At 28.7% G+C, this 20,564-nt stretch overlaps 1 protein-coding gene across 1 annotated transcript; it reads right to left on the bottom strand.

Moving 5' to 3' along the window:
- Positions 1-1,117: 1,117 nt before the first annotated feature.
- LOC135959573 (uncharacterized) lies at positions 1,118-7,981 on the bottom strand. The gene is made up of 3 exons (XM_065510520.1): positions 7,964-7,981; positions 1,490-1,563; positions 1,118-1,393 (listed from the first exon to the last, which is right to left on the bottom strand). The coding sequence occupies exons 1-3, from the start codon at positions 7,979-7,981 to the stop codon at positions 1,171-1,173; spliced, it is 315 nt and encodes a 104-aa protein (XP_065366592.1). The 3' UTR covers positions 1,118-1,170.
- Positions 7,982-20,564: the final 12,583 nt, after the last annotated feature.

The raw sequence follows: 20,564 nt of genomic DNA, 5'->3' as shown, positions 1-20,564 counted from the left end.
GTATGACGACGATCCTTCAGATCTTTTGCTATTTTTTGGAAAGTCCATATTGGATTTTATTGAAAAGTTTTTATTATTTTTTCACATTTTTTTTTTTGTTTGACCATTTTGACCGAAATAACAGTTGAAAATGAATGATTTAGAATATCTGACTTATTTTTAAAAGCTATTATGATTAAAAAATAATAATTTGTTGGACCAAGGATTAGTTTTGGCAGGAATAGTGTGTATAAGTTTTTTTTTGATTCAGTCTTTATAGACCCTTGCCACTCGTGATGAAGGGTATGAAGAAAGTATAAAAAATGTGTAAATATGGATATTTACTACAAAATTACATATTTTTGTTAATTATCCCAGTTTTAAAAAAAAAATTTTTGTAATTTTTTTCCAAAATAAAGTATGTGAAATATTAATTGAGATATTAAGTATACGTCTTAGTTACAAATATATCGGTGACGGTATGGAAGAATAGTTTAAGTCGAAAAAAGAATTTTTTAATTACATATTTCCAATTTTGTGTAATTTCTATTGTAACTTAACATATTGGAAATGAATTTATTAGACATCAAAGGTACAATTTTTTAAAAAGTATTGTTAAATAGAGATGATTTTTCGTTATCAATTCGCCGTTATGTCGAATTAAGCTACTCTTCCATATAAACACATATATATTGGAGGTAGTCACGTCACCGTTTATTAACCTTGCGAAAATGCGAACTTTTTGCCAAATGATTCCTTTATGTTACTAAACAATTGTTAGTTACTAACAGTCAATCAATTGAAAATTATTTAATTTTTTTGTATCAAATTACTTTTTATATACCTTTTATTTGACTTCATCTTAAAGATGTTCAAGCACCCTCCAATTAAAACAATTAATCGACATTCCTTGTGCCTTTATTAACATCTACTTTCAAAAGTCACAACAAAACAGATAAAAAAATCATCTTAAAACTACATAATGAAAAAGAAAACATAAATAAAAACAAAATAAAGATGAACAGATTCATTCCATTCATCGCTTCACTTCACTTCATCCCCATCTGTTGTGTATCAACTAAGTTTGATTAATTGTTTGGTTTTTGTTTTCTATTGCACTTAATTACTTTTGTTTTTTTTTTTTTGCTTTATTTGAATTTTATAATTAAATTCTGTGTTGATTTTTTTTCTTCATACAAATGGATGTCTGGTTCTTCGTTTCTTTTTGGGATAATCGTAACCCTCGAACTCTTCCTCCATTACCTCTTCCTCCTCTTCGCTTTGTTTCCTCTTGTATTCGTCATGATGTTTCTTGTGCTCTTTGACGGGCACTGGTATGGGCAGGGGAACCTTTTTCACCACCGTCTTATGATGGACATGGGTGTGATGTTTTACCGGTATATGTATTCGTATTCTTTAGAAAATAACAAAAATAATGATCGTTTAATTGGGTGATGAAATGCTAATAAATAATATTTTATTTTATTATGGACATAATTAATGAGCTTACTTGAGATTTTCCTTGGAGGGATAGGCTGTGGTTAGAGCCAAAATTAGTGTTGTTATATATAAAAATGTGATGACCTGGGGGAAAAGAAAAAAGTTTAACAATTTAATAAATTTAAATGTGTAAAAGTTTTTTTTTAACATTCAAACACACACACTCAATACATGCTAGTATGTTTAAGGAAAGCTTTCTGCTGGAAAAAGCTTTTTTTATAAGCGAATCAAATAATATGGTAACTTTAAGTAAAAGCTTATTCTTAAAGCACTGTTAACAAAATAATCATTTAAATTTGAATTGGCTGCTACACTGTGAATCTTCCAAAGTACTGGTCTACTTGCAAAATGATGTATGAACGAATCGTAGAGGAGGATATATGTTTTAAGTTAATGGAATTTGTGACCACCATATTAGAACACTAGGTGAGATACAGGGTGTTAAAATCGACCACCTCTGGTTGGAAAAACTTTGTACAGCTTGTAACTTGTACAAAAATGGAGAAATTTTAATGAATAAAACTTTGAGTTTTTTTTTCACTGGTAACTTTGCTGGCTAGAAAATTGCGCAATGTCGCATGGCTGGCGATTGTAGGGTATTTTTCATGTTTTTCTTTTGAATTGGGTTTCTGATTTAATCGGTTAATTTTTAATTAATCGATTAACCGAATAATTTCTATTGTAATTTTAAATTGAAAAGAAAAACTCGAATTGTACTTATATAAGCAATTTATTAATAAAAAGAACAAAAAACACAATAAACAGTCAAAACATAACAATTCAACAAAACAATAAATAAATATATACCCTTTTTAATTTTTTTTAGGATTTTTGGGTGATTTTCTGAAATATTTTAAACAAAGAATATAATTTAAATGCGTTCCTCTTAAACTATTTTTTTTTAGATTTAACAAAAGTTTACTTGAAAAAACTCTTTTACTGATTGTATATGTTGGAGAAAGTCAGGCATTATAACGAATATCCAATTTTTAAATTTTTCAATTTTTTTTTTTATGTTTTTTCTAAGCAAATAAAATACTCCATCATACCATTGCACATAGGTCTAAAAATACACAATTTATGGCCAAAACTAAAATCTTGCGATGACATTTTTGGTACTGCAATGTGGAAGTAAACACTTGAAATATATTTATGTGGACTTCTGTTTTTTGAAAAACCTACTACACGTTACACCGCGATGAAACAAAAATAAAATATTTTTCGTAAATTAAAAAAAAAAATATATTCCATCATGTTGGTACTATGCTTATCCAACAGATTTTTTTTAGTTAAATAAAGAAAATAATAAAATAATTCTTATTTAGATTATAGTTGATGATATATATTTTATATGTCAAAAGTTAAATCTTTAAAAAAATTTGCTGATATACAGAATATATTAGATATATTTTATTCATAATTATTTTTTTATTTTTATACAGACTACAGTTAAGAATAATACAAAATGTTTACAAGTGTTGAAAAAATTATAAAACAGCGAACTTAGACCAATATGTTAGGAATTATTTGCAATTAATATATTTTGCCATAACTTGCCGGTTTCGTTAAAAATAGCAATTTCTTAAGATTCGTTTTGCTTCAAAAATTTAATTTATATTCATTAAAACTTCGACTTTAATTAAGAATAAAACAAAATGTTTAAAAGTGTTGAAAAAAATATAAAAACCCGAAATTAGGCAAATATGTTGCCAAATTTTTGCAATCAAATTATTTTATCATGACTTGCCCGTTTTGGTAATAATGGACATTAAGCAAATTTTTACTTAAAATATTTTTTTTTTTGAATTTTTATATAGACTTTAAATAAAAATAAAACAAAATGGTTAATAGTGTTGAGAAAAATATAAAAAACCGAAATTAGATCAATATATTGGGAATTATTTACAATCAATTTATTTTATCATTCATTGCCCGTTTTGTTAAAAATTGCACTAAAAATATAGTCTGAATATTTATGCAGACTTTAAACAAAGATAAAACAAAATTGTTAAAAGTGTTGTGAAAAGTATATAAACCCGAAATTAGAGCAATATGGTGGAAAATATTTGCAATCAATTTACTTTACCATAACTTGCCCGTTTTATGAAAAATTAAACATTTTTTTGGTCATAAACATTTTTTGGTTCTAATTTTTAATACAGACTTTAATTAAGAATAAAACAAAATGTTGAAAAGTGTTAAGAAAAATTTTAAAAATCGAAATTAATCCAATATGTTGGGAAATATTTGCAATCAATTTATTTTACAAAATATATATTTTGCAAAATTTACATTATTTAATCTAAATATTACCTCAAAAATTTATATTTTAAGTTATAAAATTGTTTTTAATACAGACTTAAAATAAGAGTAAAACATAATCTTGAAAAGTGTTGAGTGTGAAATATTAGCACATTAAAAATAAATTATTTAATTAAAATTTTTCTAAATTTTTATTGGGCACAAAATGGTTAAAAAGTGCTAAAACTTATTTCAACCTATCACTTATTAGTATTCAATTAATTTTCAACGTAAAAAAGAAAGTATATGGTTTTGTCCAAAAATAATTATACTTCAGACCTATGTGCATTGGTGTCCTTTTTGGATTTTTTAAATTTTGAATACTTTAATAGTTTCGTTAAGTTCTGATAAAAGACTCGTTTCAGTAATGTCTTCTGTTTCCCCTATTACCATATCGTCCACCGACACAATAGGACAAAGTTCATTTTTTTGATAGATATCAAACTCGCATCCCACTAAGCGACCAAATAGGTCCTCAAGAAAAATATCTAAGCTTTATTTTTTTTTTTTTAAAAAAGGGCCCTTTGGAAAAAAAGTCAAAGTTTTTGATTTCGGAAAAAAAATATAAATTTTTTTTTTTAAATATTTTTTTTTTCGAAAGATTGAAGAAATAGCTATCTAAACTATTTGGGACATATTTTGCTAAGAACAATAAGTAATAAGTTACATGGATGAGAAAAATCACATGTTTGGCCAAAATGTCAAATTTTGGCCCCCACTAACTCCGAGAGTTCTTGACCGATCTTGTGTCTGAAATTGTGAAAAATTGTGTCTGAATTACTATCCAATAGGTCTTTTACATTTAATTGATTATATTGTAGAAGTTACAAACGTAATGACAATCTTATATATAGCCTTCTCACGAATGTATAAAAACAACAACGCCAAACGAAACTAAGCACCAAAAAAACAAAAAAAAAACAAAATACGCAAAGTAATGAAACCAACACACATCCAAACATACGTTTTGGTTTTTTTTATGAATTTTTCACAGGTTGTCTCGAATTTTTGCTCATATCTATATTATTTATGGACGGATTTTGCTTATTTTAAATAGGAAACTTCTCGAAAGCATGTCTGACAGAATTATTGAAGATTTGGATCCCGAAGATATCTGGGGTCTTCAGAAAATTGATTTCAACAGACAGACGGCCATGGCTTAGTCGACTCCGCTATCTATAAGGATCCAGAATATATATACTTTATAGGGTCGGAAAATTATATTGTGGAAATTTCAAACGGAATGACAAACTTATACACGCAGAGAAAAAATATAGTTGGGCATGGTTACTGTAACCATTTCAATATCGTTACAAGTTTTTTAACTATATTATAGTCACAGTAACCATTTACATGATTGTGGTAACCATAATATGGTTAATTTACAATTCACATGATTGTATCAACCATATATATGGTTACAGTAAACAAATATATGTTTGTGACAACCATTCATATGATGAAGCACTTATCATATTATGGTGCTCTCGGCTTAAGGCTTATCATAATCTGAGAACAACATATTATGATAAAATTATTCATCATAAATATGGTTGCCACAAACATATATTTGTTTACTGTAACCATATATATGGTTGATACAATCATGTGAATCATAAATTAACCATATTATGGTTACCACAATCATGTAAATAGTTACTGTGACTATAATATTGTTAAAAATCTTGTAACACTATTTAAATGGTTACAGTAACCATGCCCAATTATATTTTTTCTCTGCGCGTATATACCCTTCCCACGAAGGTGAAGGGTATAAAAATTAAAATCCAAGTTTCATCGTAACATTGTTTCCAAAGCCATTGAACAGTACCAGGAAGTCTTGAACATTAAAAGGAAAGCTGGATCAGGAAGAAAAAACGGTCCAACATATATTGGTAAAGCAGCTCGTAAAGTTAAATGCTCTGATTCTTTTGTGCGCAAAGCCAAAGCTTTAATGCTGGGTTGAAGTCGTATAAAGTTCAGAAAGTTGCAGATCTCAATTCTGTAAAGAACTTAGAAGCAAAAGACCGAGCTAAAAAACTCAGGTCAAATTTTATAAAAAACAAGTAAGAGAGCTATATTCGGCTGTGCCGAATCTTATATACCCTTCCCCAAATTATACTTCAAAATAAAAATTTTAAATATTTTTAGGTGAACAAAATTTTTTTTTTTGAGTTTTTTTAATTTTTTTTTAAATTTTCAAAAAAAAATTTTTTTAAATTTTAAACAAAAAATTTTTTTGTTTTAAAAAATATTTAAGGGTATAGGGTATAAAATACACCAGATGATGAAACTTATATACTGCCAGAATTTTCACAACTTCCGAGTCAAGATTTGTATGTGGCCGATGGACGAGATAATGTTCAAGAATAATACCGGACAAAAAAACAATCAAAATTCCCCAACAAGTTTCTTGTGTGGCAAGCCAATTGCAATTGTGGCAAAAGAAGCCAATCATTTATGACATCAGGCACGATAAACACAGATATATATATTACGGAGTGTTTAAAAAAAACGGATTTTACTTTTCTTAAAACAGCACAGAGTGTCTTCATATTTTTGGCCCGATTTGGCATCATGCCACTATGGAAAAAGGTGGTATTCAAACAATAAAGTCAATTTTTTACCACGGGAGGCAAGTCCACCAAACTGTTCTGAAAGGTATTGGGCCCTTGTACAAAAATACTTAAAGAACACTGAAAAGGTTTTCTAGGATATGTCCGATTTTAGGCATAGGTAGACCACCTCGTCCAAAAAAGTTAACAGAATCAACTATAAAATCTTTAATGGAAGGATTTCCAGAAAAAGTGGATAAATTTATAAATACCGAGTTATATGAAAATATTTTAATGTTTAATGAATTTGTACAATATTTGAATAAATTTAGGTTTTTTTTTTGAGAATTTTTAAGTTTTATTTAGCTTTTTCTGGCTCACTCTTTATTATAGATCTTATTGTGCAAACGTTTTAAGTCTATATTTTAATGAAAATTCAACTTTTAACACAAATCGATAGAACAAATTTGTTGGAAACTATTTTGAATACAACTTTAAATCAAATAATTTGAAATAATGAACGAATCTGTGGCCGCATGGAAAAACTAGTTAACTCCACTTTTTGCAAAAATTGAGATAACACCAAAAATATAAAGTGCATTTCATTTACTATCACTCTGTTAGATCGGAATTTTGATATAGTTTCTCATTTAAAAGTTATTTTATGTAAAAACTAGGTAACTACATGCAGTTTTTGAAAAAACAGGGTAACTCCATAGTTTCTTAAAAAACAGACAAATTATAAGTTTAAAACGACGTTGTTTCGAAAACTAATTAATTCGGTAAAATATAAAAATAAATTGAAAAAAAATTTTTTTTTTGGAAAAACTAGGTAACTCCATTTTTCGAAAAAAACAGGGTAACTGACATCCATTTTCGGTTTTAATATCCAAAAATGAGTTCGATGGAACTCGAAATCTTTAACATTATTTAAATTTATGTTTTGTTTAATGCGCCTGCATAATAACATAAATTCATATTAAATAATTAGTGAATTATGTTTTTTCTTTTGTGTTCAAAAAATGGTGTTAACTAGTTTTTCTAAAAATGTGTATGTATTGAGAATATTAGAAAATACCTTTTAACTTGACAAGCATAGCTTTTAAAATGGGTATTTTATGTTTTAGAAAAACAGATTAAGAAATGTTTTAAACCAAAAAACTATTTTAAAACGTGGTTTTGTGTGTCTTGTAAAATTTATAAAAAAAGGACTTGGCACTATTGTACACTAAGTCCTCGTTATTTATTCCATTTATTTTTGTCATTGGACACATTTTGCAATTAGTGTTCAATTACATTTGAATTCTTGTTGAAGAAATTTGTTTTTTTTTTTTTTTTTGTTAAAAGAATAATTGTAAGATGAATAATTGATATTTTCCCGGTACATAATATTTATATTGTCTTATTATTTTACTTCTATTTGGAATTCTTATTAAGGTTTATTTTGTATGCAAGCACTTCATTAAAAATTCATACAAAATCGAGACACACTTCCGTTATTACACTATACTTCATTCATATTAAATAAGTTTCATTTAGCAAGGATTCTTTTTATCCATAATTTCTAAAAATTTCTAAATTTTCCTTTGTTTATTAATTTTGTTTTTATTATTGCAGCACACACTTACTCCTTTGGGAAAATACATTTTTTTTTGGTTTTGTTAATTAAAATTCAAATATTTGTTTGTTTATTTTTAATTCCGTATCACGTTGCACAGACAACCTTGTAAGACTGAGTTCCGTTATTATTACCAGTGGCTTAATGCCGTTGCAAGCGTTTAAATATGAATCAAACAAACTCTACCGTAAAGTTGAAACGAGTTATTAGGTTTTTCTTTAAAATATATTTTGTTTTATTTTGTTTTTACTTGGCACTTCTTGTTGTTGTTGTTGCAGTTGCATTTTGTTATGTTGCACGTTAAACGAAAACAAAAAGCTAAGCAACAACAACAATAATTGTAATTGCCCAGAAAGTACGAGTTTGAATGAAAGAAAGAAATGGCCAAAATCAAAACAAAATGTTATTGCGAAACGTGCCAGTATGGTTCACTGCAGGCAGACAGACATTCAACAGATATTTAAACTACATATTTATTTTTATTTACATGTTGTTATTGTTAGTTAGTGTTGCAACTACGATTCGATTGTTGCCACTCACTATTGCTACGTATTGCTGTGCCACTAGTATTTTTTTTTTTTCATTTGCAGACAATCAACAACATAATCAGTGCATAAGACAAGAGTGCTTGTTTAGAGGGGTGCTCACGAATTTGTTAAGAAATCAATATTTTTAAGAGGTACTTTAGTGGAAAAACTTTTTTTTAAAAGCAAAAAGTTTTTATTGAAAAAAAAGATTTTTTTTGAAAAACGTTTTGTTAGTGAAAAAACAGTTTTTTAGTGAAAAAACTGTTTTTTTTTAGTGAAAAAACTGTTTTTTTTAGTGAAAAGACTGTTTTTTTTTAGTGAAAAGACTGTTTTTTTAGTGAAAAGACTGTTTTTTTTAGTGAAAGTACTTTTTTTTTAGTGAAAAGACTGTTTTTTTTTAGTGAAAAGACTGTTTTTTTTAGTGAAAAGACTGTTTTTTTAGTGAAAAGACTGTTTTTTTAGTGAAAATACTTTTTTTTAGTGAAAAAAACAGTTCTTTTTAGTGAAAAAACATTTTTTTAGTGAAAAAAATTTTTTTAGTGAAAAAACATTTTTTTTTCGTGAAAAAACATTTTTTTAGTGAAAAAACATTTTTTTAGTGAAAAAACATTTTTTTAGTGAAAAAAACATTTTTTTAGTGAAAAAACTGTTTTTTAGTGAAAAAACAGTTTTTTAGTGAAAAAACTGTTTTTTAGTGAAAAATAGGTTTTTAGTAAAAGAAAACGTTTTTTTAATGAAAAAAAGGTTTTTTAGTGAAAAAAAAAACGTTTTTTTAATGAAAAAAATGTTTTTTTTTAGTGAAAAAAACGTTTTTTTAATGAAAAAAATGCTTTTTTAGTGAAAAAAAAACGTTTTTTTAATGAAAATGTTTTTTTTAGTGAAAAACCGTTTTTTTTGTGAAAAAACTACTTTTAAGGACAAAAGCGAGTTTTTAGAAAAAAGACCTCGTCTTCTGCAATATTATTAAAGTCTGTGACACGCCTAAATGTGAAGGCATCTAAACACAAACCGGTAATATTTATTTTTTAGCCAAACACCGTGAAAACATATCCAAATTGAAACAAAATGACATTGTCTATTGAATCACAAAATGTGATATGGCTACAAAAATTAAAAAAAAAACATTAATTGTAAAGAAATGTCATGGCTACGAATGCGAATGCGAACGAACGCCTGAATGAATGAATTGGAGCCTAAAAACATTGTAAACTTTTGAAAGAACATGACAAGATGCCTTAAGTGCCACAATAAAGTTGTCTATTTGTGACATAAAATCACATTACATCTATATATTTATTTGTTGCATTACTTTACGTTGCTCTAATGTTATGATAATAATAATGAAGTCTAATTGCAAACGCAGTAAGACTAATTTAGCGGTTTTTATTAATGCATTTTAATGAAAAACAATCAAATATTCACAAATTTCCTTTCATATGTGAGGTTATTGGAGGTTAGGAAGCAAATTGGCTGTCAAATTATGAAATGCCAAGAATTGTACTCTCATCCCATGACAGCTACATATATAGTACAAACTTTGGTAATTTTAGGCATATAATTCCCTGGACGCTTGGAACATTTGTGAACTGTGTTTTTGAAAAACTGAACGAAAACAACGCATTTATCAACAAAATCATTCTAACTTTCTAACCTGCTAATTATGAAAACATATTTGGTCAATTCACAAAGTCTCGTGTCATATTATCATAATGTCCTAATATTCCACAATGGTTTTTATTGCTTTTCAAGCAAAAAATGTCCTAAAATAATACTACTTTGTATGCTATGTTTATTGTGTTATCGTAACCAACAAGCAGAGACCTGCGCCGAATACCGAAGGGTCGATTTACGAAAATCGATAATCATGGCATTTACGTCGTTTTGACGGTTATGGCTCGATATGATCAGTGCTTTTGAACTCAGAAAGATGGAAATATGTCATAGCGATCAATGGCCAATACTTTGCATGAATTTATATTGTACAAATGTACAGACAATGGCAAAAGTAATCCATTGATTAAAAGATCTTTTGATACATACAGTGGTTGACAAAACAATGGAAACTTTTCTAAATATTTCATTAGTGGCCTAAAATCTGAAATAATTTTTTAAAAAATTTTATCATTTTTGTATTATTTTATTTGTATACTTTTATTAACTTAATTTAACAAAAAACAAGTAAGAGTGCTATATTCGGCTGTGCCGAATCTTATATACCCTTCACCAAATTATACTTCAAACTTTTAAATATTTTTAGGTAAACAAAATTTAATTTTTTTTCCATTTTTTAAATTTTTTGGAAAAAAATTTTTTTGATTGTTATTTTAATTTTTTTTTTTTTATATTTAAAATTTGTTTTTTAAATTTTAAATTTTTTTTTTTTTAAAAATTTAAAAATTTTTTTTTTTAAATTTAAAAAAAAATTTTTTTTCAAATTTTTTTTTTAAATTTTAAAAAAAATATTTTTTGTTTTTTCAATTTTTTTTTTTTTTTTAAAAATTCGGGTTAAAATTTTTTTCCCGATTATGACCCATTGTAGGTCCAACTTACTATGGTCTTATATACGTAGTTGCAAATGTCTTTGAAATATCTATCATTAGATATCCATATTGTCTATATTAATGTCTTAGTAATCCAGATATAGGTAAAAAATAGGTCAAAAATCGAGGTTGTCTTGGTTTTTTCCTCATATCTCAGCCATTTGTGGACCGATTTTGCTGATTTTAAATAGCAAAATTCTCGAAAGCATGTCTGACAGAATTATTGAAGATTTGGATCCCGAAGATATCTGGGGTCTTCAGAAAACTGATTTCAACAGACAGACAGACAGACAGACAGACAGACAGACGGACAGACAGACAGACAGACAGACAGACAGACAGACAGACAGACAGACAGACAGACAGACAGACAGACAGACAGACAGACAGACAGACGGACATGGCTTAATCGACTCCGCTATCTATAAGGATCCAGAATATATATACTTTATAGGGTCGGAAATGAAAAATGTAGAAATTACAAACGGAATGACAAACTTATATATACCCTTCTCACGAAGGTGAAGGGTATAACAAAGGACATAATTAATTAAATTTTAAAAAAGAGAAAACAAAATTAAAAGATTTCTTTATTACAGCATTGACAAAACAATGGAAACTTATATATTATTTGAACGAATATGGTCTAAACTTTGCAATAACTCAATATTTTGTTGGGTATCCCTTATTATTTTATAATTGCTACACATCGACGATGCATTGAACCAATTAAAGAGTCAATGGTGTCCTTTGAAATATTTTGCCATTCCCTTATAACCGCCTCCGATAAATCTTCCTTTCTGGTGTAATTTTGGGTCCTTATTTTACGATCTAAAATTTCCCATAGATTTTCTATGGGATTGGGCAGGCCACCTCGTTGGATTGTAACCACTCGGTTACAACCCTAGAGGTGTGTTTCGGGTCGTTGTCGTGTTGGAATCTTCAAACTAGGGGCATATTTTCCTCAGCGTATGGATGCATAACATCGTTTAATATGGTTCTGTATCCTATACCTGTCATGGTATCTTTTATAATATGAATTGGGCCCATACCTTGCCCTGAACAACATCCCCATACCATAATATTGCCACCGCCAAACTTTACAGTCTTATTTGTGTACTTTGGATCTAATCTTTTTCTCTTTGGTCGTCTTCGGGTACTTCTTTCTAATTTTAGGCTATTAACAACCTCTCGAGGAGTTATTTTTGGTAATTTCTTGAACTCTCTCGCTATTAAATTATCTTGTCTAGGAGTAGTCTTACGAGGTCTTCCATCTAAATGTTGAGTTTTTACAGAACCAGTCTCACGAAATTTCTTTATAATTTTTGAAACTGCTGATTTATTTATTGAATATTTGTCACAGATACTTTTTTGTTTTAAACCAGCTTTAAAATCGTTAATTAATTTATTTTTTAAGTCTTCACAAATCTTAACTTTACCCATTTTCGTTAACTTTGCAAAAAAGCAATTATGCGAAAAACTTTGAAAAAGAAATTGTAAAAAATTACCAGAATTTAAAAATAAAATAACTGTAAACAGGATGCTTTTTACATCGTTCTTTTAAATATTATTTTCGTTTTACACTTCTTTCTTGCAGAAGTTTAAAAGTTTCCATTGTTTTGTCAGTAGCGAAATAGTGAATATTTTTAATTTTGTTCCATTTTTCAGAATATAATTAATTCTTTTGTTTGTTTTTCAGTTAATTTATATAAATAAAATACTAAAAAAAAAAATTATTTTTTTAAAAAAAAATTTTAAAAAAATATTTTAAATTTTTGGCTACCTATGGAATATTTGAAAAAGTTTCCATTGTTTTGTCAACCACTGTATATCCTGTATAAATATTTTTAAGCTAATCTATATTAATAAAACTCTAAATGTAGCTAAAATGCTGTCCAAATTTTATAATTGAAAATTTAATTATAACATTATCATTTTTCAATTGCAAAAAAATAGATTTCTAACTCTTTAATTATTTAATTCACAAAAAATAACAAATTGACAACATTGTTCCTCCACTAGCGCGCTTTTAATGCAAGTTCAATAATCAGGTGCATTATTTTTTTGTTTGTAATAAAGTTAGTTGCTTCTCTTTGTCTATTATTAATTTAAGAAATTATAAAACAAAAAGCAAAAACAAAACTGAAGCTGAAGCTGGTAACAAACCAGCCCCCAAAGAAAAATGACTACGAATTCGTGGAAAATACACAAACAACTTGAAACAACTGAGACTTCCTCATTGTAATAGAAGCTGAGTTGGAGAGGTTGTTCGAGTGTCTATGAACGTCTGCGTTTCATAAAACCAGCCAACAAACAACTGTCACAACAGGTAATTTTTATAAATTATTTTTTCTATTTTGAATTTCTTTTGAACAACAAAATAATATTAAAAAAAACAGTTACTTCCGTTTGTAATTAAAGCTTAAATGAAGACTTTGTTGCAAAACAAATTCTCAAAATCCTTAATTAAAATCTTTTTCATCAGCAAAGGCGTAATTGAAATTAAACACACACAAGAACAATCGTTCTACATTCCACAGGAAATACACTTTGAGTAACACAAAACTTAAGCCTGCAACAATAACGACATTAAGAAAACGTATATCCGGTTATAATAAATTTAACATGTAGTAACTAACATTTAATAAATAAATAAATATTTATTTATTTAGTTTAGCTGCAAACTACTATTAAACAGTCAAGTTTGCCATTAAAAGCCATCAAATATTTGGTGAATAAAAATAAATTGTTATAAACCCAAATGTATGTTAGTTGTTGCCACTGCGGCCAATATTGTGGTTCGTTTAAATAACAAAGTATTATATAATTTGTAATCATGCAACAGCAGTAACAACAATAATGTTGATTTTCTTCTCCATCCATGTAAATACATAAATGGAGCCAATTACTCCTCTAATCCATACAAAACTGCCTATAAACTTGGTTTCTTTTTTTTCATATATTTTGTTTATTACAAATCTCCGTTTATTTCCAGTTTTAGCGTTACATTTATAAATCATGCATTATTTTTCAGTTACAAGAGGCCAACTCACGTTTATTTGGGTTGGCTTGACCAAGAAAATTATTTTCTATGAAGTTCAGGGTTGTTTATCATAATTAATAAGGAACCATTATATATGTAAATTAAACTTATGACTTGGAATTATAATTGAGTAGACAGAGGCAGAAGAAAATTATATTTTATATAAAAGTTTATTTAAAATAATTATGACAACAATTTGATGTGTTTATTGTATGGCTACTTGATAACGAGTGAACAAATTTAGAAAAATGTATTATAAAATTATTTTCATTCAAAACATAAAATTCAAAGGTAAATAGTAAATTATTTAATTGTAATACTAAAGTATATTTAACAATTATCACGCTCTTTTAACCAGCTACTTAGTTAACTAGTTTCCGTTTGTGATTAGAGAAATAGTTCAATAAAAGCTTTTCCTGAAAACTTTTTTATAAAAAAGCCAAATATGAAATGTATTTTACACAATATAATTAAAGTTTATTGGTCTCAAACTCCATGTTATTGATTCCACAGAACATGGATCGTTAAATCATTTTAACGATCCAATGTTGCAACATTAAAGAATGTTGCAACATTGGTTACAAATTTTAACGTGTCCTAAATGTAAACTAATTTAACCCTAAAAATTCAGTCTAAAAAGGGGGCTCAAGCTGTCAGTCAATATAATAAATGATAAAATCCAGTCCAATTTAAAGCGAATCCTTAAATAGAAATTGAATCTGACCACACATTGATCTAATAAAATATAATAAAATGACAATAGACCCAGTGATATGCATAAGACTTACAGTGAGAAAATGATATATAAAAAAGTACCTCGAGGTTCAAGGAACTTACAGTCAGAAGTTAGAGCCCTATAATGTCTACAATTATGTTCTTTTTGGAAATCCTGGTCTTAGGAAGCTTAAAAATGCAAAATCAACTCTGCTACTCTTGCCTAAGGGACGACCAGAGAGGTGAGTTATTGGCGAAGCAAACTGAAGAATTCATATTCTTCACCCTGAATGACGATACCCCCACACTGTGCTACCTCATCAGATATCACAATAGCGAGTCCTGTAGAAAAGGAAATCGTTCAAATTTATGTGCCTTACACATGTATTTCGAAAAAGAATAACCACCCTGTTCTGATGAACTAAGATCAGATCACCTTCCCATAATATTTTGTTTGGATCGATCAAATACCAACCGTGACGACCACCGTATCGCCCAGCTGAATCGCCTCATCAGCAAATAGATATATAAGGACATAAGGGAAAAATGGTTATATCATTTGAAGAACTGCAACTTGAGATCTCACGTTTGGTCTCTCTCTGCAACCCGATGAAGAAGGTTTGGTTTGTAGATGGTGCTTCCGGCTTTTTATTTTCCGGAAGCACCACACATGGAGACTAGGCGAAACGAACTATTGTTCGCAAAACCTTCCAGTCTCGGATACACCACAACTTTACACGCCAACGAAAGTTGCAAAGGCAGCCAAACCATTAAAGGCTTCCATTATGTATTTGTGCTATTATTAAAACACATTGGAAAGCAGTTAGTTAGGAGCCTGATTTTATCCAAGATCTTTGATATCATGAAAATCTCAAATAATGAAGCTTTATTTTTTGGTAAATGCTTAACAAAATGTTGGCAAATTTAAAGTTGGGGATTAGAAAAGGCTATACAAAAATTATGTGCTCTACCATATTGTTGGAATTCCCAAAATTAATTTTTTTTATTCATAAAGCACACAGGAACCCAATCCTTTAGGGAATGTAGGCAAAAGCCTCCTAGGCTTCGCTGGCACATACGCACTCTTTTATAGATGCTTTTCATGATCGTTTAGCAAAAATATGGCTGAATTTCTTAGTAAGATTTAGTTTTCATATGCTAAAATCCCAATTTAATTATTGATAAATTCATTGACATTTATTGTTATGGGAAAAGCTAGTTTCTATGCGCATTTCACTGGTTACTTAGGCCAGATCATCAGGAAACCGTTTCCCAAAAGGCTTTAGAAAAACTAAAGATATTATACAATTAAAACCATGCAGTAATTAATGTTTTCCTTCAATGCACAGGAGGTTGGGTTATTGTCCAATGATGGCTCCAGACCAAAATCCACACCAGACAGTGGCATGTTGTGAATGTATTTATTTTATTGGTGTATATCTGAAAAATGCAGGATTTTAAAAAAATTGTCAGCTACGATCTTTTCGCGCCAAAGTAAGTGCTCATGTTTTGAGGCCAAGATCGAATCAAGCTTATTTCGGATACTCTGTTCTGAAGTGAAGCGTATCTCAGAGACAGCGTTCTGCATCGATCGAAACAAATAGTAGTCAGACGGGGCAAGGTCTGGACTATAAGCGGGTGAGGATAAAGTTCCCAACCACTTCATTCTAAATACTTTTTAACAGGTATTACAGCATGTGGCCAAGTGTTGTCATGATGGAATACTACAGTTTCAAGTCTTGCCGCATATTCTGGGCGGTTTTCGTGCAATTCTCGCTTCAAACGAATCAGTTTTGTTCGGTACAGGTTCCCTGTGATGGTCTAGCTAGATTTTAACAGCTCATAATAGATATTACCCTTTTGCTCTCACCAAATACATGGATATTTGGCTTTGGCGTCGAATCGTCTGGTTGGACGGATCGTACTATCATACTATCTCTTACGCTTCGGGTAATCGTAATGGATACATTATTCATTATTTTATAGCATCTCGGACATGCAAAATCGGCTTTCAAACTCTATCGGCTTTAATGCATATGGTACTCAATTTCCTTGCTATTGGATGAATCCTGCTGCTCTGCTAGCAAACATTTTGAAATTGCTGCTTGATTAACTCCCAATGATTTTGCAAGCTCATATTGAGTTTTATAGCAATCTTCATGGAGTAATGCCTCGAATTCTTGGTCTTTAAACTTGTTTGCCTGCCCTGGGCGATCTTTGTCTTCCGTGAACCGCAAAAACCATCTCTCGCAAATTGAAACCGATCTTCTCCCTTGTAATTACTAAACCTAAACTGTCAGCTGTCAAACTGTTCTTTTTTTATTTGCATCGTGGAAATTAAATCGAGGTCTGGTTACTAGTGGAGCAACATATTGCAATACTTCCTTGGAAATAGCTCTATTGTAAACAATAAAATCAAACATACATATATCCGTTGAAATAATAAATTATGTTAGTACACAGAGAAAACTGATTCGTTGTAGCAACGGAATTAGTTGCCAATCGAATGATTCGGTTGCTCACATAGAATTTTTCGGTTCTATTAACAAAAAGTCAGTTGAAAAAGAAGAATTTCGGTTAAAGCAACTAAACTTTTGTTACCCTTTCTAAAATTTTGTAGCCACGACAGTAAAATTAGGTCACTAAAGTAGAATCATTCGATTGACAACAAATTCGGTTGCTATCACGAATCTGTTTTCTCTGTGTAAATATTGATAATTCCTTATATAACATTTCGGTTTTTACCAAACACATTACTGTCACTATTATAAATAATTTGTAACGCATGAGAGAATTAACTAAATCTGTTTGACAATTTTGTATCTTTTGTTTAAAAACAAAGCCGCAAACAATTACTGATAAATAAATATAAAATGGATTTTCATAACAACAAGTATTTGAATAAATTACTAAAAACCAAGACGCAGAAACATAAATCGCAGATTTATCTCTAATGGTCGGTCACAACAAAAGGAAATTTTCATTTCCGGTGATACAGTTTAGTTTCAATTCGTTGTAAGTGTAAAGGCCTTATAAAAAAAGTAAAATTAGGTTGGTTTAAGCAACCAAACCTTTCTTAGCGCCTTTATTGGGTTTCTTTGAAAAACAAGCAGTGGGTCAGGATATCATTATGATTTAGAGGCTTGTTGCAAGCAAAATTCAAAACTACATTCACTTCAAATTACAGATGTCTTTGCCATTCAAGACAACATCACGTTTATGCAATTTAGTGTAAATATTTTGTTGTGCATAAAAATACAAAGTTGAAGAAAAACTAATAATTTATTGTTGCAATATTGACCGGTTGAGTGACATATTTTGCGGTTGTTAATAAATCCTGCCTAAACAACATGATTTTTTTATGGTTTTAATTTTCTTATTGTTGCGTTTGTTTCAATGTATTGTGTAGTTTTGTATTTAGTTTTGTTAATATTAACTAAATATGAAATGTTTAATGGCGTCTATAAACTTTTATTGATTTTGGAATGTGTTTAACACTCATGATTGTGTGTTGATGATGGAAAACTATGCTGAACATTTGAACAGACATTTGTTGTAAATAAAGCCTCTTGTTACATGTGATGCCTCAAAGACTGATTTCTATTGCTTTTATATTTATTGCACTAATAAAAGTTTATTAATAGTCTCTATTAGTTACGGTGATGTCATATTACATTGTTTGTCATGTATTGTAATTGTGCAGTGCTGTGCCGGAAGTCAAATGACATATGTTGTCGGTTTAGTGTGTAAATGTGCTAAGTCGGCTTTTTGTGAAAACATATTACGAACATAAATAATATACTGTAGAAAACAACAATCTAAAAACACTGTATTTTCTATCTAATTCATATCTTTCATAAAATTTGTGACAGTCTTTATCAAATTTTAGTAACATTTTTGTTTTCTGCCACAATTAAAAAATCTTATTTAAAACAGAGTTATTTTGGAATCGGCACTCTGTGACGTACTGTAATAAATAACGAACTTTTAAAATTCAAATCTAATTAACAAAACGATCAATACCTAGCGATTTAGAGCGATTTATACTTAATAAAAACGGCATGTTATACTAAAGACGACCTTTTATATACTACGTTTATACGTAGCTTATTCGCAAATAAAAATTATTTGCAATCAACTAACTCACTGTTTATTAGAGATGAGCGATATTTCCATACCTGTGATTTAATCACTGTGATTGAAAAATCACTGGTAACAACAGTTACTGAATATTGCAAGTAACAGGTACATTTAAGTCGTTCCTTTATATTTTTCAACATTCACTGGTAACGTTTTAGAAAAATCACTGGAACAACTGTAGTAACAGGTACTTTTAATATCGTTCTTTTACATTTTTCAACATACTGTTAAATGTCGTTCTTTTATATTATTCAACATTCACTGGTAACGTTTAAAAAACAATCACTGCTAACAAATGGAGAAAGTAACAGGTACATATTTTAATGTCGTTCTTTTACGCATTTCAACAAACTGTTAAATGTCGTTCTTTATATTTTTCAACATTCACTGGAAACAACAGTTAGAGCATATTTTTAGGCGCATAATTTTATATATCTCCAATACAGTGTATCAAACAGCGTTGCCGCTTTGGTCCAATTGGACCAAAATTGGTAGTTTGAAATTAACAAATTGACTTTTGGTAGTTTGGTTGGTTTGTTCCGATATTTGTCGTATTTTGGTAGGCTACGATATTTCTGAATACAGAAGTATTTTTAAGAACAAAATAATTAAAATAATAACGAAAAAACTACTTATGTTAAGCCAAAATAATAAAACTACATATTTGCAAAATATGAAGATAGCATTTTCTAAAATATTTAGTTTAGTCAGGTAAATGTGTATTTATTTAGTAGTGTTGAGTTCAAAAAATGCCAAAGGGCTCTCAAAACTTTTATTTTCTAATAATATGTGTTAAACTCTGCTTCAATATCATTCTTCCTCTGGATAATTTTATAGCAGCAATAATATAATTTTAAGTTAACTATTAATTTTGAAACGAATTCATATAGCATTTCTCAAATATTTTAAATTTGTTAGGTTTTGTAGTTTTTAATTAGAAATTTGGTAGGAAAAATATTTTATGAGTGGCAACGCTGGTATCAAATAAAATGTTAAGTAACATATCAGTTAGCTTAATTTTGTTATTTTCCTATGTTTTTGGTTAACATAAGAACAGATTTAAGAATGAAAATAATACATAATGATTCTTCTTAACATAATTATTATTTTGCTTAACATAAACCAAACGTGATCGCAGTCACTGTTTAAAAGAACAGTGATTTATAAATCACGTTCACTGAGAACGACGTTCTTCAAAAATCACGGGATCGCTCATCTCTACTGTTTATAAATCACTTTGGTTACGGAAAATTCTTGTTTTTCTGAGATGTCGGATGACAAACTATAATAATTTGGTAGCAATTTTATTGGTAATATGATAATTTTTTATTTTTTTAAATGCAAAAATGAAAGGATCTAAATTTAATGTTTGTCTTGCAATAAAATTAATGCAAAATACAACTTTTTTAACAAAATAGTGGTATTTCTACTACTTTTTTTAAAAAATAGTAGTACAAATACTACTTTTTTAAAAAAGTAGTAGAAATACTCCTTTTTTAAAAAATAGTAGTAGAAATACTACTTTTTTTAAAAATAGTAGTAGAAATAGCACTTTTTTTAAAAATAGTATGTAGTTGAAATACTGCTTTTTTTAAAAATAGTAGTTTTTTTAAATAGTAGTAGAAATACTATTTTTTTTAAAAATAG

This window comes from Calliphora vicina, chromosome 5 (genome assembly GCF_958450345.1).
Source record: "Calliphora vicina chromosome 5, idCalVici1.1, whole genome shotgun sequence".
In the NCBI taxonomy this organism is placed as follows: domain Eukaryota; kingdom Metazoa; phylum Arthropoda; class Insecta; order Diptera; family Calliphoridae; genus Calliphora; species Calliphora vicina.
This window is presented reverse-complemented; position numbering and strand designations above follow the sequence as displayed.